Genomic DNA, 12,358 nt, shown 5'->3' on the forward strand with positions numbered 1-12,358 from the left:
GCATGTGTGGTGTTGATTCTGTAAGCTGACCTTTACCTCCATCAGGTTCATTCTCATTTATAATACTTTAAAAAAAAAATCCCAGCCTCCATCCTCTTATTTATTCCTTGGGCATCGAGGACATAAATCCTTTGGCATGTTTGGATTTATAGAATTACTGTGCTTTTGCTGAGCCTCGTGTCCCGCTCCAATCAAATGACACGGCTCTGCGGGTGATTGCGTTTCTCCTCCCCTGCCTCCCTCCTGGCTGCTCCTGATCCACATCTCCTCGTGTTCCCTGCAGCCTTTTCAGGGAGAGGTGGGCCCATAGGGAAGGACAGGAAGAGGAGTCGGCCAATCTTGGGGTTATCAGTGGTTGCTTCTGAAGGGCACCGACCCCCAGGTACCCTCTTTCCCGGTGCAGAATAAAAAATGCTAAGATGCTTTCCCAGGAGGCATTTCATCAGCTCTGCTCCAGGGCTCCTCCGAAACCAGAGCGTTTCCGTGGTGGCTGGGGAGAGGGGGGAGTTATAAATATCTTTCTTGGCTCTGCTTGGCTTCTCCTCAAGATAAATAGAAGTGAAAGTCAAAAGCAGAGGCTTGCCGCTCTGCAATCTCTTCCCGAGTCCCCAGGGACCCGAGCGCAGGATGCTTTCATGGTGGGAAACCGTTTCCTGGTGTTCCAGAGGTCTTGGAGGGTTCCTGGTGTTTCAGAGGTGTTGAGGATGGTGTTTGAGGGGGCTCTCTCCACGCTGCCTCAGGCAGGTCTCAGATGTGCAGTGATCTCTGTGTCTGGAGTCCAGTGGCTTCTGTCACGGGAAGCCTCAGGGAGCACAGGAGCATCGGTGAGAAGCCAGCCTGAAACAAGAGCAGAAAAAAGTGTCTGTGGTTGTCCTCTAAATCTTGTAGCGTGTTTAGTCTCAGAAAGTACAGCCACATTACCAAAAATCAATAGTTCTAGCAGCGTTCCTCCCTGGGAAACACGCAGCTGCTCGAACACACGGGAGGTGGTGAATCTTAAAAAAGCCAAGGGAATACAAAGTGCTTTGGTACAATGGCTTTGCTGCACTCTTAGCAGTGTACAAATGGAGGGCCCTTGACCTGGGCAGTGGCTTCTGGGGCTTCCCAGTGATCCTTCTGCTGTGACATGCCTGAGGCTGTGTGAGGCAAGAGGGGCTCGGGGAGGGTTTGTCTCATTAACTGATTTTGGCTTTGAAGTACCTCTGTTTAGTAAGAAAAACAGGTTGTGGTGCGTAGCAATAGCATAAACAGAACTCTTCCTTTGGTTATTTTGTGGAAAGGTTTGACTTCTAGCGCTGCTGATGGGTCTGGCACATCCCAGCATTTAATTTTTCTTCATGGAATCCTGGAATGGTTTGTGTTGGAAGGGACCTTGAAGTCCACCTCACTCCATCCCTCCTGCCACAGGCAGGGACACCTTAGGTCAGAGTGCTCCAAGGCCCTTCTAACCTGGCCTTGCACTTCCAGGGATCCAGGGGCAGCCACAGCTGCTCTGGGCACCCTGTGCCAGGGCCTGCCCACCTCACAGGGAGGAATCTCTTCCCAGTATCTGAATCATGCTCAGGCAGTGGGAAGCCATTCCTCTTTGTCCCACCACTCCATGCCCTTGTCCAGAGTCCCTGTCCAGCTCCTTTGGAGCCCCTTTAGGCACTGGAGGGGGCCCTCTTCAACCCCTAGTACTCCTTGCTTCCCAGCACACCTGCCACTCCCTCTGCTAGGAACCAAGAGAGAGGGGATTTCTGGTTTTCCTGGGTGGAGAGCGCTCTGTGATGGGAAGGAGTGCCAGTGTGAGCAGCCACTGTGACAGGGACAGGTGTGAAGGTTTGGGGAGGGTGGGCACAGTGGCAGAGCATTGCAGGGAGCCCCGGAGAGCAGGACACCATCCTTCCTTCTGAGGTCAGCCAAAACAAAGAGAAAGGTGAGCAACCCCTTTTTACTGCCATCTCTTATTAATGAGGCATTTTATCCTAAGTCCTCCAACGTGAACGACACAGGCTTTTGGGAACATAATTAATCTTCCTTGTATAAATCTTTAATTGTATGAAATGGAGTTTGTGTGGCTGTCGTCATTTCTCTTCCTCTCTTTTCCTCCTCTCCTGATTTGAGATGCTTCCTTAGCACAGCTTCTTTTCTGCAAGCTGCTCCTCTTTAGGGCAGTGACCCCGTGGAGCCACCACTCACAGTGTCCCTTGAGGCCACGCTGCTGCCCCGGGGTCTCTTGCTCTTCCCCAAGATGGGCAGGGAATCACTTTTCCCTGTGGCTCTTTTCCTTTGTGGAGTGACAGCAAACCCAGGAATTGTCCTGAAAGAAAACTAGCTGGTCTCCTCTGGAAAAAAGGGTATAGAATACTCTTGGGACAAACAACAAAAGAGCAGTTGTGCCCAAATCAGTGCCAGGCAGAGCCAAATGCCTCTTTGGAGGAGGTGAAGTGCAGCCTTTCAGATGCTAAGTAGTTATTTGGGATTTCAGTCAGTCCCTCTACGGAGGAATTGATGCACCATTGGCTCCAGGAGGATTAATGTGTTGGCTTTCCTTCTTGCCTTCTGGAAAGGGCAGGAAGGGCTGTGGGACTGTCTCAAGCCCACGCCTGCAGGGACAGATAGAAAATTGAATAGGAGACAGATGGAATGGACATTTTGGAGATCTCCAAGGTGGGGAGAAGTCACTGCTCAGGTTCTCGGTGACTCACAGCTCTCCGGTTAAACAGAGCTTCCAAATTAGCATCTCCACCGAGGAGCTTTTCCTGAGGCACAGCTGATGTTCCCAGGTAGAGCAATTTCCTGCTGCTTAATGGAACGGGAGGAGCACTTTGCGCTTGGATGCGAGGCTTTTCCAGCAATAACTTCTTGTGAGAAATTCTGATGTCATTTTTTTTTGGTCTGCTTGGCGGGTTGGATTAACGGGCAGGGACACACCCCCCGGGCTCCGGAGTTGGCTTGCTTTCCTTAATTTGCACTCGAGTCTTGCCGAACAAAGACGGATTTGTTGAACAAAGCGGGGTCAGTGCTGGGATGAGGAGCCCTGTGCCTCCAGCCTGCTACTTTGAATTAGGACTGAGCTGTAGCTGTTAAATCCCGCATCCTGTGGATTGGTGCAAACCTCCTGGCCTCAAACCTTGCTGCTGCAGAGCCTGCGACCTCGAGAGCCGCCCGGGGGTGGTGCCTCCAGAGCACTGCTGCCTCCCCACGCTCCCTCAGTGACACAGGCAGCAAAACAGGGGAGGTTGGAGCAGCTGCTGCCGTAGATAAAAAGAGTTCAAGCGCGGTATTTAGTGGGAAAAATAACCTAAAGAACACTTTGATTTAAAGGCAAAACCAGTCTGTGAGGAGAGGCTTTTGACAGGGCCAGCCCCTGCGAGAGAGCCGTGGGCCAGCTGCAGGCTCCATCCCTCTGGTGCCCTTCAAGTGGTTTTTTTTTCTTCTTCCTTTCAGCTCTTTGAGAACTTCCACTTCGGGGAGGTGCAGCTGGAGTCGGTGCGTCTCTCCCAGAGGTTCTCCTCGGACGCCTCTGGCTACTACGCCACATCTGGGCAGCTGTGCTTCTCTTGAGGCGGCCGTGGTGGGTCTGCTCTGTGCATGATCCCTCAGTGAAAGGTTTTATAGGACGTGAATCTTCAATGGGAACCTGGGAACTCCAAGCTGGGATGCCTCGTGACTCCTCCAAAGCATGGGAACCATGGCATTTCCCTGCAGTTTTTCCCACTGCCGTCTACTTGGGATCCCCTTCCTCCTCCTTTCCCTAAAACGTCACAAAGTTGCCTCTTTGATGTCTGTGGATTGCTGGTTTTCCAAGAAAACGACTAGAACTGGAGCTTTTGGGGCATTGCTGGTGTTGAAACGTGGGTTTTTTTCAGAAGAGGGAAGTTTGTTCTTAAAATAAGTGTTTAAAATCCAGGAGAGCTTCGCCGGAGCACGATTTAACGATATTGGGGTCAGGCATTGCTTGGATCTCCAGCAGCGTGCCTGTGTGATGTAGATCTCCAAATAAATTAATTCCCTTCAAAAGCAAAGTGTTTATCTCCTGTTGCATTGATAGTTTCTGTAATTAAACTTCCAGCACAGCGCATAACTATGATAATAAGAAAGCACTGATGGTTAGAGCTCTTTCCAGTGACCGTTTCAGAGCGTGTCAAAAAACATATGCCTTGTAGGTGGTTTCTCCATTAAAAGCAGCACCAAGCTCTTTGATTCCATTGTGAATCCTTCAGAGATTTCAAGACAAAGTTGTTTTTTTCCTGTAAATCTCCACATTTGGTAAAAATAGCAGCGCAGGATTTAAACTTGCCCTAGAATGAACGCTTTGGAAAATGGAAGGTGCTGGTGCTTGGGTGTTTTGTAACAAAACAGGTGCTGCTGCCCATTCCTAGTTGCTTCCATGGATATGGAATCGTGCTGTGGTAGAGATGGAGAGTGCCTCAGCCAGGGACAGAGGTGCTCCAGCAGAACCCACATGTCCTAGTGATCATTTCTAAGAGGTCTTCACCCCATTTCCTCCCTCCAGAGTGAGCTGGCTGTTTGGCCACACACAAACAGCAGTGGGAGTCATTCAAGAATTGGGATTGCTTTTCTTTTTCCCCCAAATGCGTTGCTGTTTATGTTTCCCAGACCAAATTGCCTGTCTGCTTTCAAGCCTGCCTGTCAGGCAATCAAATCAGCAGTGCTTTTGCTGGGTGCCCTTGCCTGTAGCCAGCTACAGCCGTCGGGCTGTTTGTGTCCTTTTCCTTGGCGTCAGAATGCCTCTGTGCTCTCCAAAAGCCGCCTTCCAAACGGTTCCCTCGGGGAGCAGAGCACAGCACGCACTCACAGGGAGGTGCTGAGAGCACTTAACACCAGTTGCTGTCATCTTTCCGCCAGCCTGAAGAGGTACTTGGCAAATCTCTTTGGAACAGACCTGGGAGCTGCTCATGCAGCCACCAGGAAAGGGGAGGTGCACCTTGGGAAGCTTCTGCATGATGAGTTTTAAACGACTCTCACCGAGAAGTTGAGGCAAACATGGGTTTTTGACAATTGGGAGCATGCTCCTCCTCTTCCCACTTGTGTAAACACGTTTTAGTGACAATTCTTTGGGAAGTTGGTTGAATTTTGCTGGTAAGCAGCTTATCCCGCTGCTCTAGCCTGGCACAGCAAAATTCATTTCACACCTCCTTCCCCAGGCAGAATTAAGGATTCTGATCTTTTGCCTGACATCACTGGGGTTTGCTGGCAGTTTTCCTTCCCATCCTGAGCATCCTGGCAGGGAGAAGAGAAGCTGGATGTGTGCTGTGGCATCCCCAGCTGAAGCTGTGAAGGAGCTGCAGCTGGGGTGAGTTGTCACTTGGTGCCTACCCTGATTTCCCCCCGCTGAGAAGAGGGGAAGATCCAAAAGCAAAACCTTGGGATAAGGGGGGAATCTTCCCTGGAGCCCTAAAATGCTGTGCTGGGATGGCCAAGGAATGGGGACCACAGTGTGGGCATGGCAGGGAGAGGGGTTGGAGGATGGGAGATGCAGGGATATGGCAGGGACAGGGAGCTGTGGGATAAGGGTGCAGTAGGACTGGGAATGCAGGTTGGGGATGTGGAAGGAATGGGGGATGCACGATGGATACATGGTGAGAATGAGGGATGCGGGGTGACTGGATGGGCATGTGGCCGGGAATGCAGGATGGGGGATGTGAGATGGGGACCTGGCAGGGAACAGGGCTGATGGATGAAGGGTGTAGGATGGGGGATGCAGGATGAGAACATGGCAGGGACCAAGGGATGCAGGACACTGGATGTGGGAGAGAGACTGGGTAGGGACCGAGGATGCAGGATGGCGGGTGCAGAATGGAGATGTGATGGCGATGGGGGATGCAGGATGGGGACTCGGACTGGACCAGGGATGAGGGGTGCAGGAGAGGGGTGTGGCAGTTGACGCGGGATGGGGCATGTGGAATGGAGACCGGATGAGGACCAGGAATGCAGGACAGAGGATGCGGGAGGGGGTGTGTCAGGGGACTAAGGATGGGTACGCGGTAGGGACCAGTAGTGCAGGACGAGAACTTCAGGACGGGGGTGTGGCCGGAGATGCGGGGTGCGCGATGAGGGACACGGGCCGGGGACGGGTCAAGGACGAGGGTGCACGATGGGGACAGAAGGGGGGCCGGTGCTGCGGCCGTGCCGAGCCGTGCCGAGCCGTGCCGAGCCATGCCGGCGGCTCCCCCGCCCCGGTGTCGGCGCGCAGGTGCGGCGGGCGCGGCGGAGGCCCCGCCCCGGCCCTCCCGCCGGTGCCGCCCGGTGCCGCCCCGCGGCCGCACTCGCCGGCGGCGCCTCCCCGTGCGCACCGCACCGCTCCGCACCGCGCCCGCTCCCCCCGGCGCTGCGGCAGCATGCGGGGCTGCGGCGGGCGCCGCGCCCTGCTGGCCCTGCTGGCCCTGCTCCTGCCCGCCGCCGCCGCCGGCCCCGGGCCCGCCGCGGGCCCCGCCACCGGCCCCGGGCCCGCCGCGGCGGGGGAGAGCCCCGGCAATTTCATGGAGGACGAGCAGTGGCTCTCGTCCATCTCCCAGTACGGCGGCAGGATCAAGCACTGGAACCGCTTCCGAGACGTGAGTCCGCGCCGGCTGCGGGGCGGGGGGGACGGGACGCGCTGCCGGGCACCGGGAGCCCCCTCCCCGCGCTCCCCGCCCCGCCGCTGCGGCTGCCGCAGCGCGACCCTCCCCGGCCTCGGCCCCATGGCGGGCGCCCGGGGATGCTCGGCGGTGCCCGCATCCCGCCGCGGCCGTGGGCGGCTGCCGGCCCCGGTACCCGCGGGATGCTCCGCGGCCCCGGTACCCGGGGGATGCTCACCGGCTCCGGCAGCGCCGCCGCCTCCCTGCCCGACGCCAAAGCTGCGTGGCTTATGCCAATGCCTCCGTGGCCAGGGCTTGATGCCAAAGCGACCCTCTCCGGTGACCGGGGGTGCTGTCCCCTGCACCCTCTCGCCGTGCCCCACATGGGGGTGCAGGCAGGGCCCGCCCGCCCGTAGCGGGGGCTGCGCCGTGGCCTGGAACCCTGGGCGAGAGCCCAGCCCGTGTCGGGGCACGAGCATCCCCCGGGACTCCGCTCCCCCGAGGCCCGCGGGTGTCTCCGGAGCCCCGCGCGGCGCCGCAGCCGGGGCCGGCGCTGCCTCCGCGGGGTGGTGACCCCTGGGGATGTGGGGGACGCGAGGCAGGGAGGATGAGGATGCAGGCAGTGCTGAAGGAGCGCTGGCACACCTGGCACACGAGGCTCGGGATCCTGTCACCCCTCGCTGTTACACAGCCCTCGCGAACAGCCTCGATGGCATTTAGCTGCAGCCCATAATATTATGGGGCAGTCGGGGTTTTTTCTGGGCTCGTTTTTACACCTCCTGCTCGTGTCCTCCAGGGTGGGGGACACGGTGCTGCAGCCCCATCCTGGGGAGACCCAGGACACCTGCAGCGGCCGGGCGGGGAGGGGGCACACCCCGAGCCAGCCCCTGTGGTCTTTGTTCAGATGCACACTCGGGTTCACCTTGGCAGCGAGGAGGGGATGGATGGATGGATGGATGGATGGATGGATGGATGGATGGATGGATGGATGGATGGATGGATGGATGGCAGCAAGGGAGATGTGCCCACCGCAGGGCAGAGCAGGGGGCACCACCCCCGAAATAATCCAGCTGGGGGGCAGAGCACGGGTGAGGGCGCAGAGGTGTAAATTCCTCCCCTGGAGACCCCTGCCTGCAACACCCCTGCTGGCCAACGCCAGCACTGGGCACCTGGGAGCTCGGATGGCTGCGGGTGCTCGAGGGGGCACTTGTGGTCGTGCCCCCATGGCACTGAGCATCCCCGGGGGGTTCAGGGCCGAGGAGGGATGCCCATCCCCGGGCGCCGGCAGCACACGTGGGGCCCACCCTGCCGCGGCACGGCTGCCGCGCTGGGGGGGCTGCAGCCTTACTGGCAGCTAGCTTGGATTAATAAGCAAATCCGTGGATTTGTGGGGTTTTCGACTGAGCAGCGCCGGTGGGGGGATGCACGGGGAGGAGGCCCGCGCCGCAGGGAGCTGCCGGGCGCCGCAGTGTTACCAATCACGGCCCGGGAGCGCGGCTATCGATTGCGGTGCAAACACCGCCGTGCCGGAGCGAGACATCCCCTCCAGAGCTGCCTCCCGTGCCGCTGCTTCCTGTGCCATCCCAAACCCTCCCCAGGGCGGCGGGGATGCTCCTGCCTTAGCGCAAAGCTCGCCCCGGAGCATCTCGTGGGGCGGGCGATGCTGCCTGCGGGGAGGGTTTGAGTCCCTGCTACTCCCCCACACCCCCGGGATGCTTTCGGGGTCCTGTGGGAGCAGTTCTGCCTCCCCAGGCAGCGACATCCATCTTGGCCCACTCCTTCTGGGCTCACGATTGAAGAACCGGGGTGGCAGCACCATGGGGATCCCCTGAGGTCCTCACTGGGTTCCCAGGGGCTTCCTCCACCCGATGCCGTTTCCATCCCTGTTCCCTGGCTTTCCCAGCTGGCTGACGGGGGAAGGCTTTATCCTGTGTGAAGGCTCTCCGGGATTACAGGTCTAGAGCCAGAGACGGGGGAGCACGTTGGTGGTCGGTGCCAGTGATACCTAGGGCTGGTGGCAAGAGCTCTGGGCATCGGAAGGTCGGGGTGCCCCACTGGCACGGGGTGCCTGTCACTGTGGGCTGGGGCCGGGAGCAGGGCTTTGGGCGTCCCGCAGCTGACGGTGGGCGCTCTCTCTTTTTCTTTTGTCGGTGCCGGCTGGGCCGTCTCGCTGCCGTGCCGCCAGGAGGTGGAGGTGAGCCTCGAGGGGCGGCCGAGGGGGTGACACCCCGCTTGTGGGGGGAGGCGGCTCCCGGTCCCTGCTCCGTGCCCTCCCGCCGTGGCGGTGCCCAGGGGTGTGCGCAGCGGGAGCCGCTCCGGGCCGCTGGCCCCGAGCCGGGTGACGGCACGCCTGGTCCGGTGTCACCTTTCCCGCCACCTGCACTCATGCAGGCTCTCCCCACTTCGCAGGATGACTACATCAAGAGCTGGGAGGACAACCAGCCCGGGGATGAAGGTACCGCTGGGACGGGTTTGGGATGCGGCACGGTGGGCTCGGTGCCAGACAGCGTGGTGGGGCGGGGGGGTCGCACTCTGTGCTCGCACCCCCCGGGCTTTTCCCTTCCGGCTCGGAGCGGTGCTGGGGTCCGTGCGAGCCGGGAAGCGGCAGCTGGTGCCGCCCAGCTGCGGCCTGAATGGCGCTTTGTGCCGGCCCGGCTGGTGGCCAGCGCTGCGGGGCTCCCCTGGGGCGTCCCCGCCTGCCCCAGCGCCTGTCTGCCCCCCAGCCCTGGACACCACCAAGGACCCCTGCCAGAAGGTGAAGTGCAGCCGGCACAAGGTGTGCGTGGCGCAGGGCTACCAGCGCGCCATGTGCATCAGCCGCAAGAAGCTGGAGCACAGGTAGGAGCGGGGCCGGGGCCGGGCAGGGGGCTCGGAAGGGGGGCCCGGGCGGGGGCTCAGCACCCTCTCGCCCCGAGCAGGATCAAGCCGCTGGGCCCCAAGGCGCACGGGGGCTGCAAGCCCTGCCACGCCGCCCCGGTGGCCGCCGTCTGCGGCTCCGACGGCCACACCTACAGCTCGGCGGTAAGGACGGCGGCACCGCCGCGGGGACGGGGCCCCGTGTCCCCCCCGTGTCCCCCCGCCGACGTCCCGCTGCCGCCCCGCAGTGCAAGCTGGAGCAGCAGGCGTGCCTGGCCAGCAAGCAGCTGACGGTGCGGTGCGAGGGGCAGTGCCCCTGCCCGACCCCGCACAGCCCTGCCGGCGACAGCAAACAGGGTGAGTGGGGTGCGGGGCACCGGGGAACTGTCCCCGAGCTCTGCCCGGCCTGACGCTGCCCCGCTGGACCCCCCAGAACTGTGCACCGGGCAGGACCTGGCCGACCTGGGTGACCGTCTGCGCGACTGGTTCCAGCTCCTGCGGGAGAATGCCAAGCAGAACGGCTCCGGCGGGCTCCCCGCCAGCCCCACCTCTGGTACCTGTCCCTGCCCCACGGGGAGGGGACGTGGGCTGCTGTCCCCGGTGGGGCCGGGCAGCCACGGGCTCCATCGTGCCCTGCAGCGCTGGAGAGGAGCGTGGCAGCCACCTGCAAGGAGGCGGTGGGGTGGATGTTCGCCCGGCTGGACACGAGCGGGGACCTGTTCCTGGAGGCGGCCGAGCTGGCCGCCATCAACCTGGACAAGTACGAGGTGTGCATCCGCGCCTTCTTCAACTCCTGCGACACCTCCAAGGACGGCCGCGTCTCCGCCCCCGAGTGGTGCTTCTGCTTCTGGAGGGAAAGTGCGTCAGGACACCGGGGAGGTGGCGCTGAGGGGCCGGGGGTGGACACCGCGGGGTCAGGAGGATGCACCCCGTGGGGCTGGGGGATCTGTGTCCTGAGGGATGCATGCTTTGGATTGGGGAATCCGTGCTGCGGGATTGGGGTTGTACCTCGTGGTGTTGTGGGGGATCCATGCTGTGGGACTGGGGGTGGGGGATGTACATCATGGGATTGGGGTTGGGAGTGGGGATGTTCACGGGGTCACGAGGAAGCCATGCTGTGGGTTAGCATGTGTGGGGGAGGGATGTTCATCACGGGGGGATGTATGCCATGGGGTACTGGGCAATCCGTGCTGTGGGTTTGGGGTGGCTCTGGGATGTTTGCCTTAGTGGGAGGGGTACACCACCGGGTTTAGGGGCCTGGAAACCATGGTGGGGATGCATGCTGTGGGTCATGGGGAAGTGCATATTGGGTGAAGGGGGATGTGCATCATGGGGGATGCACAGCATGGGGCCAGGGGGACACACACTGTGGGGCTGGGGGATGTACTCCATGGGGCAGGGGGACACACACCGTGGAGCTGGGGGATGTACTCCATGGGGCAGGGGGATTACACACACTGTGGGGCTGGGGGATGTACTCCATGGGGCAGGGGGATTACACACACTGTGGGGTTCTGGGGGATGTACTCCATGGGGCAGGGGGATTACACACACTGTGGGGCTAGGGGATGTACTCCATGGGGCAGGGGGATTACACACACTGTGGGGTTCTGGGGGATGTACTCCATGGGGCAGGGGGATTACACACACCGTGGGGCTGGGGGATGTTCTCCATGGGGCAGGGTGGGTGCACATCACGGGGATGCACGCCCTAGGGAATTCACGTTGTGGGGTTCTGGGGGATTTCACTCCATGGTGCTGGGGATTGCACTCCATGGGGGAATGTGGGGTTCTGGGGGGATGCACACCACAGGGGAGAATGCTGTGGGTTTGGGGGCGCACACTGTGTGGGGTGAGGGGTTGCCGCCCTGGGGGGGCTGTATGCCTGCCCTAAGAGCAGCATGTGGCGTTGCTGCAGAGCCGCCCTGTCTCAGGGAGCTGGAGAAGATCCAGATCCAAGAAGCGACCAAAAAAAAGCTGGGTGAGTGGGGCAGCCCAGGGCCCTTTCCCCCAGCAGTGCCCCGCGCGGCCGGGCTGGGATGAGGATGGGGATCTCCCTGGGGGCTCGGCACTGCACGTGTTTGGGGGGGGTGGGGGCCATCGCTTCCCTGCAGGCACCTTCATTCCCAGCTGCGATGAGGACGGCTACTACCGGCGGGCGCAGTGCGAGCCGGGCGGCGGCGAGTGCTGGTGCGTGGACCAGCACGGGGCCGAGCTGACGGGCACCCGCGGCCACGGCAGCCCCGACTGCGGTGAGAGCTGCGGGCGGCGCCCGCTGGGGACGGGGCCGCAGCCCGGACCGCCCCCGAACCGCTGCCCCTCGCCCCTCCAGATGAAGCGACGGGGTTTTCGGGCGACTTCGGGAGCAGCGTGGGCTGGGAGGACGAGGAGGAGAAGGAGCCGGAGGAGGCGGGCGAGGAAGGCGAGGAAGAGGAGGGCGAAGCAGGCGAGAGCGACGACGGCGGCTACATCTGGTAGAGGAGCAGGAGAGCCCGGTGGGCGGCACGGCCGGGAGGCAGCCCCCCAGCCGGGGGTCCCCGTGACCCCCCCGCTGCCGGTGTGGCATGGGGTGGGTGCTCCCCCCTCCGCTCCCGTGTGGGACGGGGCAACGGGGCGCTCGCCCGGGGGAGGGGGCGAGCGGGGCGGGGCGGGCCGCTCTTATGCGAATTTGAGCTTTTTTTTTTTTTTTTTCTTTTGGGTAGAGCCTTGTAGGCCTAGTGTGCTGCTGCGTGGTCTTCAACCGGGCAAATGGCGCTAATAAAAGTGGGAAAAAAAAAAAGGAAAAAACAAAAAAAAAAAACCCTTATAGATAAGCTGCCCCCCCCCCCTTCCTCCCTCCCCGCATCCCCCCTCATGTTGTGCTTGCGTGGCTGCCCCGGCCCCCGGCGTTGTGTAGCGGCTGTGAAATAAATACCCCGTGCTGTGTCAAACACTCG

At 60.9% G+C, this 12,358-nt stretch overlaps 3 protein-coding genes across 7 annotated transcripts in view; all 3 read left to right on the forward strand.

Annotated features, from left to right (window-relative positions):
- The window catches only part of ASCC1 (activating signal cointegrator 1 complex subunit 1), a 35,782-nt gene extending 31,777 nt beyond the window's left edge, over positions 1-4,005 (forward strand). The window contains exon 10 of the mRNA XM_038141420.1: positions 3,433-4,005. Coding sequence (XP_037997348.1) covers positions 3,433-3,549 — 117 coding nt within the window. The 3' untranslated portion in view covers positions 3,550-4,005. The remainder of the gene's footprint in view (positions 1-3,432) is intronic.
- LOC119702804 (C-type lectin domain family 2 member D-like) overlaps positions 1-12,358 on the forward strand; it is a 603,052-nt gene that overhangs the window by 400,175 nt on the left and 190,519 nt on the right. The window lies entirely within an intron of this gene.
- SPOCK2 (SPARC (osteonectin), cwcv and kazal like domains proteoglycan 2) lies at positions 6,261-12,352 on the forward strand. Of its 4 annotated transcripts, none has more exons than XM_038141416.1 (12): positions 6,306-6,563; positions 8,752-8,760; positions 8,958-9,021; positions 9,290-9,404; positions 9,485-9,587; positions 9,671-9,779; positions 9,856-9,975; positions 10,062-10,280; positions 11,341-11,403; positions 11,537-11,674; positions 11,755-11,917; positions 12,125-12,211. In XM_038141416.1, exons 1-11 carry the CDS (start codon positions 6,348-6,350, stop codon positions 11,898-11,900), a joined length of 1,302 nt encoding a protein of 433 aa, XP_037997344.1. In that variant the 5' UTR covers positions 6,306-6,347; the 3' UTR covers positions 11,901-11,917; positions 12,125-12,211. The 4 variants fall into 4 exon arrangements, 3 of the variants coding, with proteins under 3 accessions (XP_037997347.1, XP_037997344.1, XP_037997343.1); XR_005257446.1 differs by having other exon boundaries at positions 6,307-6,563; positions 11,755-11,991; positions 12,125-12,208; XM_038141419.1 differs by having other exon boundaries at positions 6,261-6,563; positions 8,976-9,021; positions 11,755-12,352.

Source organism: Motacilla alba, chromosome 6 (genome assembly GCF_015832195.1).
Source record: "Motacilla alba alba isolate MOTALB_02 chromosome 6, Motacilla_alba_V1.0_pri, whole genome shotgun sequence".
Classification (NCBI taxonomy): domain Eukaryota; kingdom Metazoa; phylum Chordata; class Aves; order Passeriformes; family Motacillidae; genus Motacilla; species Motacilla alba.

Bases quoted from the DNA above. Each gene is read 5' to 3' on its own strand.
- SPOCK2 (XM_038141416.1), top strand. From the start codon at position 6,348: ATGCGGGGCTGCGGCGGGCGCCGCGCCCTGCTGGCCCTGCTGGCCCTG. The intron at 9,405-9,484 runs GTAGGAGCGGGG...CGCCCCGAGCAG, and splicing joins CGCAAGAAGCTGGAGCACAG to GATCAAGCCGCTGGGCCCCA. The intron at 9,780-9,855 runs GTGAGTGGGGTG...TGGACCCCCCAG, and splicing joins TGCCGGCGACAGCAAACAGG to AACTGTGCACCGGGCAGGAC.